At 41.5% G+C, this 19,465-nt stretch overlaps 1 protein-coding gene across 7 annotated transcripts in view; it reads left to right on the top strand.

Annotated features, from left to right (window-relative positions):
- KTN1 (kinectin 1) overlaps positions 1-19,465 on the top strand; it is a 342,484-nt gene that overhangs the window by 156,682 nt on the left and 166,337 nt on the right. For all 7 annotated transcript variants that reach the window (XM_029598255.1, XM_029598256.1, XM_029598257.1 and 4 more), the window contains exons 17-20: positions 8,398-8,488; positions 9,005-9,073; positions 18,630-18,664; positions 18,842-18,932. In XM_029598255.1, coding sequence (XP_029454115.1) covers positions 8,398-8,488; positions 9,005-9,073; positions 18,630-18,664; positions 18,842-18,932 — 286 coding nt within the window. The remainder of the gene's footprint in view (positions 1-8,397; positions 8,489-9,004; positions 9,074-18,629; positions 18,665-18,841; positions 18,933-19,465) is intronic.

Raw genomic sequence — 19,465 nt, 5'->3', positions numbered from 1 at the left:
AAGAACTGGGATAGTAAACACAGAGCTAGCAAACAAATCCAATTCCTTCCCATCCCTAACTTCTTTGCAAACTTTAACTCCTGAAAAAAGCAAAATCCCCCCCCCTCCCGAGTCTCGATTTTCCCACTTGTGGGATTTAGGGCTTTGGGGGAAGGCCAACCCAGCTAATGAGCCAGGAACCATTCCCAAACTGACCACCCCAGAGCCTCCAACCTTACCCACCACAATCTGGCTCCAAACAAACCCAAGACCCATCCTAGGTCCTTCTTTCATACCCCACAAATTCTTAAATCGCCCTCTTGGCTATAGAAGCATGATCTCCATGCCATAAAGACAACAATTCAGTAGCCTCCTTGGGTACCAGGGAAAAAGACACAATCCCAGGAGAAAAATAAATAGAAAACAAAAGAAGACTGTTTAAAAAAGAAAAAATAGCAAAAACCTTCTGTTCGTTTTATATTGTAAAGACAAAACTTAAGCGACTCCACCCACCTTAATGACCAAGTCACCTTTGGGAACAAAATATAAAAAGGACAAAAAAGTCAAAATCAACAAAAAATAAAACCCACAACAAATTTGCATATTATCATTATCCAACGTAAAAGCCTACAGGCCCAGCAAAGTAAAGTTATGTAGTATAAAGACCTTATTGAAACACAGTAAAAAGAAAAAAGGAGAGATGACTTGCATTGCCAAAACTTGTACACGTTATGCTCATAACTGCCAGAGATCAATATAAGACTCTCTTCAACATAAACCATTTTCTCCCCCATTCGATCGTGAACATTAAAGGAGAAGTGATATTCCGTGTGTTGTAGCCAGAAAGTAACAATAATAGTTTGAACAAAAACAAAACAGAAAGGGATATATACAGTTCCAGGAAACCATTAACAATGCAAACGCAGCAAAAAGTGATTTTGGTATTAGGAGCCGCTTGAAAAAAAAGAACACGAGGGCTATCAAACTGTGAAATAAAGAAAAACTTCCACATCGGATCGGTTCATATATCAAGCTTGCATCCACCAAAGCTTGACCAAGCTACCTGCTGTTGCCTACATAAACAAAACATAGTAATAGAACTCATTCACCCGTCAATGTCCATTGCAGGATTTGCCAATTTTCTGCCGCAGATACTGTTTCCATCAGGATAGAGGTATCTCTTGTAAAGACTCTCAATTTAGCTGGGTATTGCATGGCATACCGCATGTTTACGTTTTGCAGTTTCTTCTTGACCTCATTGAATTGTTGCCTTTTTCTCTGCAAATCAGGGGAAAAGTCAGGAAATATGAGAATTTGAAGAATTTGACATCTCGCGCAGCATTCTTTATCAGTCGTTTATCAGTAAAATTAAGAAGCTTGATAACTGTTCTCGGTCTCCCATCCTGAGACGGCATTGGGGCTGGGGCCCTATCTACGTGATCCAGCTTTAAGGATACATGAGTCATGTCCATTTTGAGGAGGCAAGGCAGCCATGCTGAAAAACATTTAACTGCATCAGCTTCCTCTGTATGCTCAGGAACATCTAAAATTCAAATACTAGATTGGCAAAATCGATTCTCCAAGTCGTCCAACTTTTCTAATACTAGCAAGTAGTTTCCATCTTTTCCAGGTTAGCGATAGTAGCAGTAGCCGCTATTTCCAGTTCGGTAAGTTTACCTTCATGATCTTCTAGGCGTTCTGAGTTATCAAGAACGCTCTGCACGAACTGTGCAACCTTCTTGACTATAACACTTAAATGAGAGTCCATCTTATCTGAAATCCACTCAGCAAAGCTATCCATAAATTCCTGCATCGCCTCAGGTCCAGTTCTCACATTGCGATCCTCTGCCTGATCATCATCTGAAAGAGTTGCTGGCCTGTACCGTATCTTCCATGCAGGCCTTTTCACTGCATTGTGCAGATTTACTTTTACTGTCTTTACCAGCCCAAAGGGATGGGATCGATAGTTTCCTCAAATTTTTCACAGGAGGCATAATCTATTGAAACAGCAAGGCAGCAAAAAGAAGAAAAACGAGTGAATTGTTATGAGGTTAACGGGAGCTCAGTCAAACATGCATCTGCTTCCTTCAGAGCATGACCGGAAGTTCTGATCCTTCTCTTTCAATATATGCTCACATTGAAGTTCTTATGCAAATATCTTTCTTCAAACTATGGCTCTTATGGCATCTAAAACCACTACTGGATCCCCCTGACTTTCGAACAGTTCTCCAGTCGCTACTTTTTTCTAGTCTGGACCACTGCAATTCTCTTTTCACTAGTCTTCTGGCCTATACAATTCACCCTCTACAGATTATTCAAAATTACACAGCTAGGTTGCTGACTAGAATATCTATACATTTCTCCCATGTTGCAGTCATTACACTGGCCACCAATTTCATTTCAGATACAATACAAACTTGCTGTTACTATTTATATCCTTTTACATAATATTCCATTGCCATGGATTGTAGCCACTTTAAAAATTCACACTCCTGCCAGAACCTTGTGATCCTCCAGTCAAGGAATAGATTTCTGTCACAGTCTTTGGGGGGTGGGGGGGGAGTGATTTTTCCACTGCTGGTCCTCTCATATGGAACTCTTAAAAGAAATGAGATAACAATAGCGAACCAAAGTTTTTCCCGAAAAGCTCTTAAAACCCACCTATTCCAAAAGGTGTATTCCACCTAAATAGTTCAGTGTCACTATCATTGATAAGATAGCAGAGCCCTACAGCATTTTTTATGCATTTGATGTTTTTCTGACTTGACTTATCTTTGTTTTAATGTAATTTTATGTATGTCTTTTGTACTCTGTCTTGAGCCTTCAAAGGGGTGGGTAATATTTTAAATAATAAATAAAAACTGTTATAGTAGGGGATTTTAATTTACATATCGACAAGATTCCAATGTCTTTAGTCTGCGAGACTTTCCTAGAATCCATGAATGCAATGGGTTTATCCCAGTCCTTTACTGGTCCTACTCATAGGACCAGTCATTCTTTAGATTTGGGATTTACTAATCCTGATGTACAAAATCATCATGGTTCTATATACATTAGACCAATTCCTTGGTCAGAAAATTGTTTAATGTTCTTTTTAAACTTCAAACTGTAAGTACATGGGATAGACCAAGAAGATCCCGGTTGAAAAGCAAGGACCCATAGACCCAGACAAATTAAATTTTCTTTTTATTAAAGAGTTGGATATTGGATAATGCTCATGTCGTAAACTATAATATGCAATTAAGTGTTGGAATGAAATAAGATAATTGACAATTTAGCCCCAATGAGGAGCTAAATATTTAAAAGGACACTTAGAAAGAAAGAGAATCTGGAGGAAAACTAAATTTAGAAAGCCATAGTATTCGTTTAACAAAGTATAAGCAGATGGTTAATAAAGCAATAAAGCAGTTATATTAAAAAAAATAAAAATAAATAATCCATGCAACAGGCTTTGAAAGTAAAGCCTTATTCTCCACAGTAAAAACAATGTAAAGAAACTGCATAATACTGTCATGTCACCATTATCTACTCAATTGTGAGAATTTTGCTCTCTTTCAATGAAAACCTTGAGAATCTAAGTGCTTCCACCAGTCCATGATACTCAATTAACATCTTTCTGTAATGGGTTATATCCTGCTTCCATGAAAGTTAAATAGTATTTCTGTAGGATTATTAAAGCTGCAAAAGAGGAGATTGCTTCATTTTTAACCGCAATAATAAATCTATCCCTCTCGGAAGGCTACCTATCATAAGATATTAAGAGCTATAGTGAGACCCCTTTTTAAAAAAAAAATTGAAAAACTGGACTGTAATGTTCTGTTCAGTTACCATCTGATCTCTTCCCTATCATTTATTGCGAAGCTTATTGAGAACTTGGTGTTGACACAATTAACTGACTACTTAGAGGAAATTTTGCTTTTATATCCAAATCAGTTTGGGTTTTGAAAACAAAATAGTACTGAAAGCCTTCTGCTATCCATATTCAACACTGGAGGGGTTCGATAGCAGCCAGGACAATTTATTAGTTCTTTTGGATATCTCTGCAGCCTTCGAGACTGTTAATTACAAAATCTTGACCTGTCGACTAAAAGAAATAGGAATTGGGGGGGGGGGGGGGGCAAACACTGAAATGGTTTAGCTCTTATTTGACTGACAGAACTCAGCAGATCCTTATGGGAAGTCAATCTTCCAAATGGTGGGGCAATGCTTTTTCACATTTTCTTGAATCCATTGTGTAAATTAGCCAGTTTGGGTCTAAATTTTTGTGTCTATGTAGACATCTAATTTTTCATTCCCATTAAGGGATCACTCTTGTCTACTATTGAATATCTCGAAATTTATCTAGGAACAATTGAAAAATGGATGTTGCATAACAGTTTAATTTTAAACTTGTTGAAATCTGAAATTATCCAGAGCCAAAAACCTAACAGAAAATTCTAAGGTTGTATTTAATAGATATACTATTAATATTTTATCTACTGAAAGATATCTAGGAGTTTCGTTGGATTCACACTTATCCGTGAATATACACAAAATCTGATACTTTTTGGCTATTTCAAGTTTCGCATGTTGAAATGCCTGAAACGATTACTAGAAATTATTTCAGGTCTGTATGTTTTTCCGGGTTTGACTACTGTAATTCCTTATTCCTTAGCATTTGGGTAGGCCAATCCAAACAAGTGGGTTATGCATCTCTGCCAGCAGATAGACAGAGCAAAATTGACTTGGACTTTTTATATTTCTAAACCACTTGAACTTTTTTGTGAGCTTGCAGTATAAAAATATTTTTAAATATAATAAAATATTCCTGATGGAGTGTTCTCCCAGGGCAGTAGCTGGCAGGCTGCTATTTCTGGTAGCGCAGGATCTTGGCTCCTAGGGCAACAGTATTGTAATTATTCTATTAGTGGAGTGGGCCCTAGCTTCTGGCTCACAGATGGTCCACTGGGCCTGGTAAATAGCTAGCTGCTAGGTTCCCTTTGAGACCTGGTTGAGCATGGAGGAGTCAGGGCCTGTTAGGTGGCTCCTGGGACTCCAGCAGGGCCTGGCTGATCATCTAGGTGTCAGGTCAGCTTGCGGGAGGAAGCCTTGGTAGCTCTCTCTCTCTCCCCCTCTCTCTCTCCCCCTCTCTCTCTCCCTCCCTGCCTCCTAGGGAATTGGGCCTCACTGTTTGAGCTCCCTGCCCCACCATTGTAATTTTTAGTTACATTGACCTGGCTTACACAGGAGCAGTAAAGCTGCTTTATTTAAAAAGAGTAACGTTTTGTGCCACATAGAATTGGGGAAGGAGGAATTGAAAACTTTGTATAAGCATCTTTGTGACTCTATATGTTTGTTGCTAATGCTAATAAACAGTTAAAAAAAATAAAATAAAGCCAGCCATAGTCCTGCTGCAGCAGGGGAGAGCAGAGCTACCAATAACAGAGGACTCTTCCATTTTGGAGGTCTTCTGAAAAAAAGTGCAGGTATTTTTCTGTCAGCATTTGAAGATCTAAACCAGCTTTTTGATGGGTCTGTCACCTCTTGTATACTTCTGCTTGGGAGTGAATTTTAGCTGGCCTTGTTGCTGCTATTGATGAAGGGAGTAGCAGGTCGAGTGCTCTTGGACAATGCTGGTAGCCCAGGTAGCAATTCTGTTCTGGTGAGTGGAGTTGAATCTGCTTCAGCTCTCAGTAGATCACATTGCAGGAGTTATTTAAGCCATCTTTCTCAGCAGAAATACATTGTGCCCTTTAGAGTTGAAGTTCAGTTAAAAAGTATATTACAACATCATAGAGCAGTGGGGTATCCCTCAAATAGATTTGGTGACAATTCACAAGAGGTCAGAGGTGGACAGACTTTTCAGCCACTAGAAAGCATGGGGTTCCAACAGAATCAATGCTGTAATTCAGCCATAGCTAAAGAATATGCTTGTTTTTCCCCCTGGTCCTTCGTAGGCAGGACTCAAAGAATAGAGATTTGATTGCTAGTCTTACAGGTGACTCCGTACTTGTCAAAGAACTGTAAAATATGGCTATAAGATCATCGGCTGGTATTGCACTTAGTCTTTTCTTCCATCATGGCTGGTTATGCCAAAGTCCAGTTCTGATTGAGGATCCAGCTTTAAGTCCTAGTGAGATCCTTGAGAGGCTATATTTGTTCAGAAAGGATATTCTCTAGCAGTGACTTCAATAGTGAATGCCTCTAAGATCTCCATGCCATTGGCTTATATCTGGCATTTTTTTAGGCTTGTTCCAGAGCTTGGGTTGTTTCTCCCTGAGAGAAAAAGTGCAGCTGTCTTTTTGCAGTAGCCAAGATGTGGGCTGTTTTGTTTTTGTGTAGTTCAGTGTATTCCTCTCTCTTTAGGGATTCAGTATCCCATTTGGATCTGAATTTGACTCTTAGAGCTCTTCTCTGTTCTGTTTTGAAGAAGCTTAGACATGCATCCTGAGAGATCCCTTAAATTTTGTATTTTGCGTGGCCATATGGCATATTTTGGGGTTACAGACCTTATTTTGCAGTAATCCCTTTCTAGTCTTTTTGTGGCATCTGTCACTGTTCAGCCAGTGCTGTCTTTCTTACCCAAGGTCATTTTTGCCCTTAAGTTGGGCAGTCTCTCTTTCAGCATTTCCAAAACACTGATTGCCATGGTAAAGGTAGTTTATTCCACTTGTTGGATGCTCATTGAACCCTCCTTGGGTATTTACAAGTACCAATTCCTTTTGGTAAGATGATGGGGGTAAGTTTTGGGTTATTTGGTGGACTTTGCAAAGGAAAGGCAATTTTATAATTTTTATTTTCCAGATGGATCAAGGAGATGTTCTCCTTGGCATATTGGCTGAAGGACCTACACGTTCTAGAGACGGTTCACACTCTTTCTGTGGGTTTAGATTTCTCTTTAAGTAGAGTATATAGTAGTTCCAAACTGCATTTGTAAAGCAGCCATTTGCTCTTCCATACAGATGTTTGTAAAAAAAAAATAAAAAAAAAATAATGGTTTAGATATGCACGTGAAGGGAGAATACTGCGTTTTGCGGTATGATGCTCAGAGTAGCCTTGTTTTCCTCCCATCCACGTAGGATTGGCTTGGGTACTTCCCATGCCTCTGGACTGGTCTAGCAGAATAAGGAAGGAGAAATTTAGTCTTAGCTGTTAATTAACTTTCCTTGAATCTTGATAGACCAATCCAGAACCTGCCTAGAAAGTTGACTGCCTTCTCATGTCTTCCAATATTTATTTATTTATTTATTTGTTTTTCTATACCGCTGCTCATCGGACATATCACAACGGTTTACAGTATAACAGAGGAGTCTATTAGCATAGACTTCCTGTTTTACAAAGGAACATTGTGACATTTAAGATTGAGCATTTTTAACATTTTAGATTGAATGTTGCAACATGTTGCAGTGAACTTTATAACTTTTTGCATTGAGACTTTACCATATTTTGTATTGAAACTTTGTAGTATGCGTAGCAGTTGGTCTGTGGGGAGTCATTCTGAAACATTTTAGAGGTAGAGAATATCGTTGAAACTTTGCATCAAGTGTAGTGAGAAAGTTTAGGTTTTTGGGGTTGATCATTTGTGATTATGTGAATCTGATGTGGATGTTGAGGGAAGGGGGTGGGAGGTGTGTGGGGGAGCGCTCGTGTTCATGTGGTGGGTGGTAGTTGGGTATGCTTTTTGGAAGATCCATGTTTTTAGGTTCTTTTTGAATGATTGGATTGTGGGATTGAGCCTGAGTTGAGGTGGTAGGCTGTTCCAAGGTGTTGGACTTGCCACTGTTAGGGCTCGCTCCCTTTTTTAGGTCAGGTGGGCCATTGGTGATGGAGTAGGAATGAGTCCAGTGTTGGTGGATCGGAGTTTTCTCTGGGAGGATTGAAAGTGAAGGGAAGGGCTCAGCCAGTCAAATTTTTCAGTGTAGAGTGCTTTGTGTATGAGTGTTAGAACTTTGTTTTGAATTCTTTGTGGGATGGGTAGCCAGTGCAGGTTTTTGAGGATTGGTGATATGTGTTTGGTGTTTGAGAGTGATCTTGCCGCTGAATTTTGGAGTAGTTGTTGTGGTCTGAGAGAATTGGATGGGAGGCCCAGGAGTAGTGCATTACAATAGTCAAGTTTGGAGAATAGCAGTGCTTGGAGTACTGTTCTGTAGTCTTGAGTATAGAGAAGTGGTTTGATTTTTTTGAGGATTTGCAGTTTGAAGAATCCATCCTTTTATTATTGAGCTTATATGTTTCTTCATGTTGAGTTTGTCAGAGTACACGGAGATCTCTGGCTGAGTTTAACATTCCTAAAAAAGTTTGCCTTTGTGAAGTGGTTGTGTTAAACCTGATCTATTCTAATGGAATTAATGTATATTCTCAGTTTTGGTTACATGTCGAGTATAGGGCAAATTTTTCAGTTTATTGCAATTTATTGATTAATTGCATGTATTTGCACAGTGTTGGTGACAAAGATGATAAAATAAGAAAATTGGAAGAGCAGCTACAAAACGAACACCTCCATCTTTCAAACAGAATGGAAGACTTCAAGGTAAAGATTTTCTATTAAATTAAAGCAATGTTATAACTTGATTAGGTATGAAAGGTTTCTAGGGTTACAACATATTGTGAAAAACAGAAGATTTTTATGGGGCAAGTCAGACATCAATACCATTTTAAGGACATCGTAAAGTTCTGTTTAGCAGAAAAATAATTTAGATTTTGGCCTGAACTTTGTAATACCTGGCAAAGTATCTGTAGATAACTATTGTTTTTTCTTATGGTCTGTCCACTCTGAACCTTGTACACAATCCTGTACAGAATGGAAAATCGTAAACAGAATTACATTTTTTGAATGTTTCCATTTTGTATTTCTTTTGTAAGGCTGAGATGTGAGCATTCAGAGATGAATGCTTTCACTAAATATATTCCTTTTTAATGAGGTTTTACTTTTTGTTTCATTGCTCCAGTGGCTGCAAAAGCTTGAGAAGGGTAATAGCTTCACTTCCAGTCTTGCATGTGAACTTGCATAAATGTTTTTTTAAGTGTCTTGCAATTTCTGTTTCAGGCTCTACAGAATCAAAACACAGCTTTACAAGCAGAAATACAGAAATTGCAGGCTCAGTTATTTGAGCAGGTAAAATGCTCCTGGGACTTGAAATGTGCCACAGCTAAATAAGTGCATAAGAAATGCCATGCTAGGTTAGACAGAGATCCATTGAACCCAGTATCCTTTCTTGACGGTGGCCAATCTAGGTTGCAAGTATCTGGCAGATCCCATAAAGAAAATATATTCCTGTTACTCACTTCCAGGATTAGCAATAGCTTTCCTTAGTCGATCTGTCTAATATGTTATAGTCTTTTCCTTCAGAAACGTGTCCAAACTTCTTTTAAACCCTGCTATGCTAGTTGCCTTTACCACGTCCTCTGGCAACAGATTCCATAGTTCTGATTGTGCGCTGAGTGGTTTTAGACTAAGGGGTCTGCAACTTATGACAGAGGACTAAAAACCTAGTAATATCACTATTGCAGTTTTCCTATGCTATAATCCCCCTTCCTCCAAAGGAAAGCTACTTTGAGGTAGAGATAGGGGGACCCTCTTAATGAAATGATCCTACTGCTGTCCAAAAACTGCCTGTCATGCAGACAGCACTGTAGTGCTTCCACCACGAGCATGTTCAAAATGTGTGGGCACTCTGTGCTGATCTTGTGCATTATGAGAAAGCTCATGGTGCCAGCATTGTAATACATACAGTCTGTAGGGTGAGATTGATATGTCAGTTGGAATGAATATTTGCATGCTATATTATGGACATGCTGGAGTTTGCCAATCCCCTTATGTAGAACATATTCAGTAGTTTCCAGTCACTAGATCTTGTTAGGTTTAAATTCTTGTCCCTTAAGTATTCAAGAACTTATAGTTCTGCTTATTAACTGAAAAGATTTGCTATAAGTGGCAAAATGCTTCAATATGGTTAAAAAAAAAAAGTCTGGGTGTAAGTATGTCATAGAATTATTAGCTTAATTCAAATACACTTTTATGTATGATAAATGCAGAAATAAAGTACAGTAATTCTAGTTTTACTGAACTATTCTCTTAAACTCAGACATAGCTGAGTATAAGAACAGAGGTAAGATAGGAAGTGGAGCGGGCTGAAAGTAAACAAACAATGGAACTAGGCACTCCAAGTAAAACTTCACCTTCATTTAACCTTTATAAAAACAAGAGAAATGCCTGTGAATGTAAACCTGAACTAGACCAAGGATTGCCTGACACTTTGTAGCAACCAGATGTTCCCTGTACATACCTGGATCAGTCCAGACTCCTGGGTTTATGCCTCCCTGCCAGCAGATGGAGACAGAGAAAGTGTCACTGATACTGCTTCATAAACTCAAGTGCCACCTGCAGTTCCTCAGTATTTCTCTGTCTCCAGCAGATGACAGAGGGTGTGAAACCTGCAGTTCTACAGTTTTGGCTGACTTTTCTTTTGAGGCTTCCTCCCCGGGGGTTTCTTTATTTTTCTCTTCAAGGAATCTTTTTGGGTCCTACTCTGTCCGGTTGAGGCGGGTGGGTCAGGGGTTGTTACCCTTCTGTGTGCCTGTCTGTGCGCCTGTGGGGTGTAAATCTGGTTGTCCAGATCCCTCCCTGTCATGAGGTCACCCAGGCAGCTGCAGGCTCCAACAATATTTTGATCCCCTATTTATTTTAGGCTCTAAATCTCAGGGGGATAAAGTTTATGTTGACAAAAAAAAGGGTATTTGCTTCAGTCAGGCAAGGCTTTCTCTTCTCATTTGGTAATAAGAGGGGCTGTGTTTCCGAGGGAGACTGTTTTCTTTTTAGTTTTTATTGTTCTTTGGGTCTCCCCATGTCTGTGGCTTTCCCCTCTGTGGTTGCCCGAGGCTTAATAGGGGCAGACCCTGTTCCGATTGTCTTGAGGGAGGGAGGGCTCTTCCGGTGGTCCTCCTACCGTGAAGCAGCATCACAGGTCAGGTGATTCGGAGTCGGGTGTGTGCTGGGGCTCAGGAGCTGCTTCTAACCCAACCGGCATGGGAGCGGAGGCCATTTCGGATTTTTTTGGTGCTTGTTCCCGCACTGTCGGAGAGAGTGGGGGAGGGTTCTCTGCATTTGTCCCCAGCCTGATCAGACTTTGGGAAAAATCGAGGGCTGGAGGGGGAAGAAAGCCCTTTACTGTCAGTCCCTGCAGCATGCCTTGAGGGGGCTGGAGCAGTTAGGTCTTTTTCACCTGAATTTGTTTTATTCCATGATGCCTTTTTGGCACAGCAGCAGTCTACTGGTGGAGTCTCACATTCTCAGCCCCTACTGGCCCAGCCTGTACGGAGGGTGGAGTCTGGTTCAGGTCAGGCTAAATTGGGCAGGCAAAGAATTATGCTCTGCCCTTCTTTTGGGGGGGGGGGGCTGCTCGGAGAGAGATGCATCCGACAATCCTAGGGAGACGAGACGAGCCTGACCAAAGGGCATTGGTGGGTCCAGTTGATCCAGCAGCCAGGGATATGGGGCAAGGAGACGACCCGGTGGGGTCTGCTCCTGGGGCAAATGACCCGAAGGTGGTATGCCTCTTTCAGAGGGAGGAGCTGGATGTTTTTCTCCCCTTGGCTTTTCAGGTGTTAGGGGTCAAGATCCCCCCCCCCCAAGACAACCTGGATTTGGAAAGAGCAGATCCAGTCCTTAAAGGGTTAAGAGGTCCCCTGATGTCCTTTCCATTCCACAAGTCGGTTAAGAGGATAGTTGAGGCAGAATGGGGGATGCCTACTTCTAGCTTGAAGGTTGGTAGGACCATGAGGAAACTCTATCCCCTACCGGAGCAGGACTTTGAGTATTTTGTGCTCCCTAAAGTAGATGAGATTACTGAGAGGAATACTATTCCCGTAGTAGGTTCCATGGCGTTAAAAAAAAAACAAAACAAAAAAACAAAAATACAAAACATGCAGAATTACAAGTTAGAGGTGCACCTCAAGTGGATTTTTGAAGTCTTGGCCTTAGGTTTGCAAGCGCCAATTTGTGCTAGCTTCATGCAGCATCTGTGCCTCTGCTATGTGCAATAAATGCAAGAACACCTTCCAAAGTCGGAAAACATAGACAGGGCTGAGCACATCGAGGCTGCTGTGGTTTACGGGGTGGATGCTCTATGATTTGGTACGCAAATCCTCTAGAGGTATGGCTTCTGCTGTGGCGGCCAGGAGATTGCTCTGGTTGCATAACTGGGTAGCGGATGTCTTGGGCAGTTGGGTTTGCTGCCATTCAAGGGTCACCTTTTGTTTGGGGAAGATCTCGAACACCTGATTCAATCTCTTGGAGATAACCAGGCACTCAGTTTGCCCGAGGGTAAGCCTAGAGCCAAAAGACTTTTTCAGGCATGATCTCTGTTTCGATCTGATAGGAGATTGAGCCCGCAAGGGCCATGCCAGGTTCTCAGAGGCAGTTCTCTCCTCGAGGGTAGTCCTGGAGACTGTTCTTTTGGGGTGCCTGGAGGCCGTTCTGAGGAGTTGCTGGGGGAACTTCGGCCAGCAGTAAGTCAGCCCAATGAGGCGAGGATGGTCCACTCTGTCGTTCTTGTTATAGGAGGTTGCTTGACTCAATTTTACGACAGGTGGGCTAGGATTAAGCAGGACCAGTGGGTTCTCAGTATGGTGAGAAACGGCTACATTTTAGAATTTGCTTGGCCCATTCGTGAACTATTTCTAATTTACCCCTGCGGTCCCGTGAACAAGCAGTCTACAGTACGGAAAACCCTAGATAGTCTCCAGCGCTTTGGAGCTGTAATTCCAGTTCCCCCTGTGGAAGTTTGCATGGGACACTACTCTTTCTGTTTTGTCTCAAAGAAGGAGGGCACGTTTCGCCTGATTCTCGATTTAAAAAAGGTGAATGCAGCCCTCAAGGTGCTACGCTTCCGAATGGAGACCTTGAGGTCCGTGATAGCAGCGGTTTGCAAGGGGGAGTATCTGGTTTCCCTGGATCTCACGGAGGCCTATCTACACATTCCCATCCATCTGGACTTGCAGCGTTTTCTTTGCTTCACGGTCCTGGGTCAACATTTTCAGTTTCAGGCCCTTCTTTTGGACTAGCCACGCACCTTCACCAACATGGCGGTGGTGGGTACCGGTAGTAGTGATGCTCCAGAAGGAAGTGGTCCTTGTGCACCCATATCTGAATGACTATCAGGGTGAAGCCGAAGGCTCTTTTGTCACCAGTTTGTTCGCAAAGTTCTCAAGGTTCTTCAGTCAGTTGGATGGTAAACATGGATGGAGTCGTTTGACGCAGACTCAATCCTTGGAGTACTTGGGTGTTCTGTTTGACACACTGATCACCAAAGTATATCTTTCAGAGGAGTTCTAAATCTGCAGAGTCGAGTATGGCAGTTGTTGCACTTGCGTGTGCCCAAAGTTTGGGATTACTTGCAGGTTCTGGGCTCAATGGCTTCAACTCTGGAGTTGATTCTGTGGGTGTTTTTTCATATGAGGCACTTACAAAGGGTGCTTTTGGCTTGTTGGAAGCTGGTCTCAGAGGAATTTCAGCTACTGTTGCCTCTTGAAGGCATAGCCAGAGAGAGTCTTTCTTGGTGGCTTCAGTCTTCCAATCTTGTTCGAGGGGTGGACCTTGGGGTACCGGACTGAATGATAGTTACTACTGAAGCCAGTCTCTCTGGATGGGGAGCGGTTTGTCAAAATCGTTCAGTCCAGGGTACCTGGTCTGCGAGAGAATCTGCATGGTCTATAAACTATGGAAACCAGGGCGGTCCTTCTAGCCTTACAAGAGTTTTTACCATTGGTAAGAGGTCGATAGGTGAGGATTCATTTGGACAATGAGACGACAGTAGCTTATATCAATTGGCAGGGTGGAACCAAGAGCCAGGCAATAGTTCGGGAAGCTCATGAATGAATTCTGTGGGCAGAGACATATCTAGAGCGCATAGCGGTGTCCCACATAGCCGGAGCTGAAAATGTTCAAGTGGATTTCTTGAGTCAGACTCAGACCCAGGTGAGTGGGAATTGTTGGAAGTCACTATGAAACTCATCCGAGATTGGTGGGGATCTCCTTGTGGATTTAATGGCGACTCATTAAAATGCGAAAGCATTTAGATTCTTCAGTCAAAGGTGTTTACGCTCTAGTCCTACCTTGGCGTAAGGTGATGCGTCGCATAGAGAAACAACGTGGTGAGGTGATTTTGGTTGCTTCAGAGGGGCCATGCCGTCCGTGGTTTGCAGATCTGGTCAACTTGGCAGTGAATGGGCCGATTCACTTTGGTCATCTGACGGGTCTACTGCATCAGGGTCCCATATTTTCAGACCAGGCTGTTCACTTCTGTCTAGTGGCATGGCTTTTGAAAGGTGGTGATTAAGGTGTAGAGGTTATCCGGAGTCTGTCATAACTACATTATTGCAGGCCAGAAGGAGATCCACTAAAATGGCTTATATTAGAGTCTGGAAGAAGTTTGAGTCCTGGTGCACTGCTAATGGAGTCTGGGCATTCAGGTCCTCCATCTCTGACATTTTTCTTTTCTCTAAGACTGTTTTGCTAAAGGCTTGTCTCCTAGCTCTCTTAAGATGCAGGTGGCGGCCTTAGAACATAAGAACATAAGAAAATGCCATACTGGGTCAGACCAAGGGTCCATCAAGCCCAGCATCCTGCTTCCAACAGTGGCCAATCCAGGCCACAAGAACCTGGCAAGTACCCAAAAACTAAGTCTATTCCATGTTACCATTGCTAATGGCAGTGGCTATTCTCTAGGTGAACTTAATAGCAGGTAATGGACTTCTCCTCCAAGAACTTATTCAATCCTTTTTTAAACATAGCTATACTAACTGCACTAACCACATCCTCTGGCAACAAATTCCAGAGTTTAATTGTGCGTTGAGTAAAAAAGAACTTTCTCCGATTAGTTTTAAAAGTGCCCCAAGCTAATTTCATGGAGTGCCCCCTAGTCTTTCTACTATCCAAAAGAGTAAATAACAGATTCATATCTACCCGTTCTAGACCTCTCATGATTTTAAACACCTCTATCATATCCCCCATCAGTTGTCTCTTCTCCAAGCTGAAAAGTCCTAACCTCTTTAGTCTTTCCTCATAGGGGAGCTGTTCCATTCCCCTTATCATTTTGGTAGCCCTTCTCTGTACCTTCTCCATCGCAATTATATCTTTTTTGAGATGCGGCGACCAGAATTGTACACAGTATTCAAGGTGCAGTCTCACCATGGAGCGATACAGAGGCATTATGACATTTTCCGTTTTATTCACCATTCGCTTTCTAATAATTCCCAACATTCTGTTTGCTTTTTTGACTGCCCGCAGCACACTGAACTGACGATTTCAATGTGTTATCCACTATGACACCTAGATCTCTTTCTTGGGTTGTAGCACCTAATATGGAACCCAACATTGTGTAATTATAGCATGGGTTATTTTTCCCTATATGCATCACCTTGCACTTATCCACATTAAATTTCATCTGCCATTTGGATGCCCAATTTTCCAGTCTCACAAGGTCTTCCTGCAATTTATCACAATCTGCTTGTGATTTAACTACTCTGAACAATTTTGTGTCATCTGCAAATTTGATTATCTCACTCGTCGTATTTCTTTCCAGATCATTTATAAATATATTGAAAAGTAAGGGTCCCAATACAGATCCCTGAGGCACTCCACTGTCCACTCTCTTCCACTGAGAAAATTGTCCATTTAATCCTACTCTGTTTCCTGTCTTTTAGCCAGTTTGCAATCCACGAAAGGACATCGCCACCTATCCCATGACTTTTTACTTTTCCTAGAAGCCTCTCATGAGGAACTTTGTCAAACGCCTTCTGAAATCCAAGTATACTATATCTACCGGTTCACCTTTATCCACATGTTTATTAACTCCTTCAAAAAAGTGAAGCAGATTTGTGAGGCAAGACTTGCCCTGGGTAAAGCCATGCTGACTTTGTTCCATTAAACCATGTCTTTCTATATGTTCTGTGATTTTGATGTTTGGAACACTTTCCACTATTTTTCCTGGCACTGAAGTCAGGCTAACCGGTCTGTAGTTTCCCGGATCGCCCCTGGAGCCCTTTTTAAATATTGGGGTTACATTAGCTATCCTCCAGTTTCAGGTACAATGGATGATTTTAATTAAAGGTTACAAAGTTTTACTAACAGGTCTGAAATTTCATTTTTGAGTTCCTTCAGAACTCTGGGATGTATACCATCCGGTCCAGGTGATTTACTACTCTTCAGTTTGTCAATCAGGCCTACCCACATCTTCTACCCACATCCACGGTTCACCGTGATTTGGTTTAGTCCATCTGAATCATTACTCATGAAAACCTACTCCAGTATGGGTACCTCCCCAACATCCTCTTCAGTAAACACCGAAGCAAAGAAATCATTTAATCATTCCGCGATGGCCGTATCTTCTCTAAGTGCCCCTTTAACCCCTCAGTCATCTAACGGTCCAACTGACTCCCTCACAGGCTTTCTGCTTCGGATATATTTAAAAAGGTTTTTACTGAGTTTTTGCCTCTATGGCCAACTTCTTTTCAAATTCTCTCTTAGCCTGTCTTATCAATGTCTTACATTTAACTTGCCAACGCTTATGCATTATCCTATTTTCTTCAGTTGGATCCTTCTTCCAATTTTTGAATGAAGATCTTTTGGCTAAAATAGCTTCTTTCACTTCCCCTTTTAACCATGCTGGTAATCGTTTTGCCTTCTTTCTACCTTTTCTAATGTGTGGAATACATCTGGATTGTGCTTCTAGGATGGTATTTTTAAAAATGACCACGCCTCTTGCACACTTTTTACCTTTATAGCTGCTCCTTTCAGTTTTTGTCTAACAATTTTTCTCATTTTATCAAAGTTTCCCTTTTGAACGCTTAGCCGTGGGTTTGCTTACTGTCCCCCTTCCAGTCATTAATTCAAATTTGATCATATTATGATCACTATTGTCAAGCGGCCCCACCACATTTACCTCTCTCATCAAATCCTGTACTCCACTGAGAATTAGATCTAAAATTGCTCCCTCTCTTGTCTGTTCCTGAGCCAATTGCTCCATGAAAATGTAGTTTATTCCATCCAGGAACTTTATATCTCTAGCATGTACCAATGATACATTTACCCAGTCAACATTGGGGTAAATGAAGTCTCCCATTATTACCGCACTACCAATTTGGTTAGCTTTCCTAATTTCTCTTAGCATTTCACTATCAGTCTCACCATCTTGACCAGGTGGACAGTAGTATAGTTCTATCACTATAGTCTTCCCCGACACACAAGGGATTCCTACCCATAAAGATTCAATTGTGCATTTATTCTTATGCAGGATGTTTATCCTGTTGGACTCTATGCCATCCCAGACATAAGGTGCCACACCGCCTCTCGGGTGCTCCTCTCTGTCATTGCGATATAATTTGTACCCCGGTATAGCACTGTCCCATTGGTTGTCCTCCTTCCACCTACTTACATTACTTGCAGTCATGAAATTCCAGAGGGCTTGCGGGCTCATTCTGTGTGTTCACAAGCAGCCTCCTGAGCTGAGGTGGAACTGGTGTCTCCTCAGGAGATTTGCAGGGCAGTGACTTAGAAGTCGCTGCATACCTTTGTAAGACACTATCACTTGGATGTGGGAGGTTCAGGCTCCCCTTGTTTTGGCAAAAGTGTTCTGCTAGCTGGACTCTCCAGGTCCCACCCTAAGTAGGGGGCTTTGGTACATGGATGTGGGAGGTTCAGGCTCCCCTTGTTTTGGCAAAAGTGTTCTGCTAGCTGGACTCTCCAGGTCCCACCCTAAGTAGGGGGCTTTGGTACATCCCAGGAATCTGGACTGATCCGGGTACGTACAGGGAAAAGAAAATTGGCTCTTACCTGTTAATTTTCGTTTCTGTAGTACCACAGATCAGTCTAGAACCCGCCCAAATGTGAAGATGGAGAGTCGACCACTCAGCTGTAGTTTTGTTCTTATGCATGCAGACTTGCTTGAAGCAGTTCAGTACTTTTAAATATTTTAATTAGTGTGGCTTTGCATTGTTTTGTCGGTTTTTATGCTTAGGTACAGATCAGTACTGAGGAACTGCAGGTGGCACTGGGGTTTATGAAGCAGTATCAGAGAGACTTTCCCTGTCTCCATCTGCTGGCAGAGAGGCATAAACTCAGGAGTCTGGACTGATCCGTGGTACTACATGAACAAAAATTAGCAGGTAAGAACCAATTTTCCTTTCTCAGGGAGACCCAGAGGGGAAGGCATTTTGTGTGTGATGTGAGTGTGCTTTTTTTTTTTTTTTTATGGATGTACTGTGGTACCCAGCTTTTTCTAAGCACTTTCAAAATACGGAAATAAACCACAGTTTAGTTAGCAAAATGGTAAAACAGCGTGGTGAGAGCACATATAGGAATAGGGAGTTGGATAAATTTAATTGGTTTGAACATAATTTGAGATTTGATGGGACCGATCCTCTGGTGCTCTAAGAATTTGCGCTTGTGTTAAAGGTCTGCTTTAAGATCTACTAGGATGTTTTTGCCTTGCTCTTCATCAGTGCAAATAAAAAAAAAACAAAACCCCATAAAATGTTTAATTGGAAGGTAGAACTCTAGGAATCAATATCTTTTTAATAGTATATTTGACAGTCCCAAGAGTGGTCTTTTGGAAGCTATATAGCACAATGTCAATATTAAAAATCCAACTGGCTTCTCATCATTTCATTTGTAGGCTAATAAAGACCTGATGGAACAAATGCAAAGAAGGTGAGTCCCTTTTTACCTTTTTGTTCGGGTGTCTTTAGTATCATTTGGGTGAAGAGAAATATCTGGTAGCAGTAGTTTAACCATGGACAAATAGAGTTGATGTAAACATAACCAGCCTAGTAGTTCTTGGAAACCTATCTTAATACTAGGTTTTGTTTTGTTTTTTTAATTTTGCAGTATTCAAGAAAAAGATGAGAAAATAAAGACAGTTGAAGAATTGCTTGAAACTGGACTAATACAAGTGGCCAACAAAGAGGATGAGTTGAAGGTAATTAGTTTTGTATTTTTGTTGATTCAATATGTTCGTATAAGGAGGTTAGATCTGGGCCTAGAGTAAAATTTATGTTGCAGAGGAGGGTTTTGAGGCTGGCAGAATTAAGATCAAATGACACGAGAACAATTTTAGTTTATTAAAGTAGTATGCATCAATTATAAAAATGTAGAGTTTGGAATCCGCTCTCCCCTAATTCAGAAATGGGCATTTAAGGTATTTGCGTTTTATACATTAGAAGCAGATGACAAAAGATCTGTCATAGCACAGTCCTGTTCCTAAAAATGGCAGACCTCTGTAATAGGCCAAAGTCCCCTTCCTTTCTCATCCTGCTACATCATTCAAGTATAACTGGAGTTCCTTGTATGTACCCGGATCAGTCCAGACTCCTGGGTTTTGCCTCCCTTCCAGCAGATGGAGACAGAGAAGTTTTAACAGACTCTGTCCTATACCCCTGAGGTGCCACCTAGAGTCTGTCAGTATATCTCTGTCTCCAGCAGATGGTGGAGGTGCAAAACTTTAATCTGGGT

The sequence above is a fragment of the Rhinatrema bivittatum genome, chromosome 4, assembly GCF_901001135.1.
Source record: "Rhinatrema bivittatum chromosome 4, aRhiBiv1.1, whole genome shotgun sequence".
In the NCBI taxonomy this organism is placed as follows: Eukaryota; Metazoa; Chordata; class Amphibia; order Gymnophiona; family Rhinatrematidae; genus Rhinatrema; species Rhinatrema bivittatum.
This window is presented reverse-complemented; position numbering and strand designations above follow the sequence as displayed.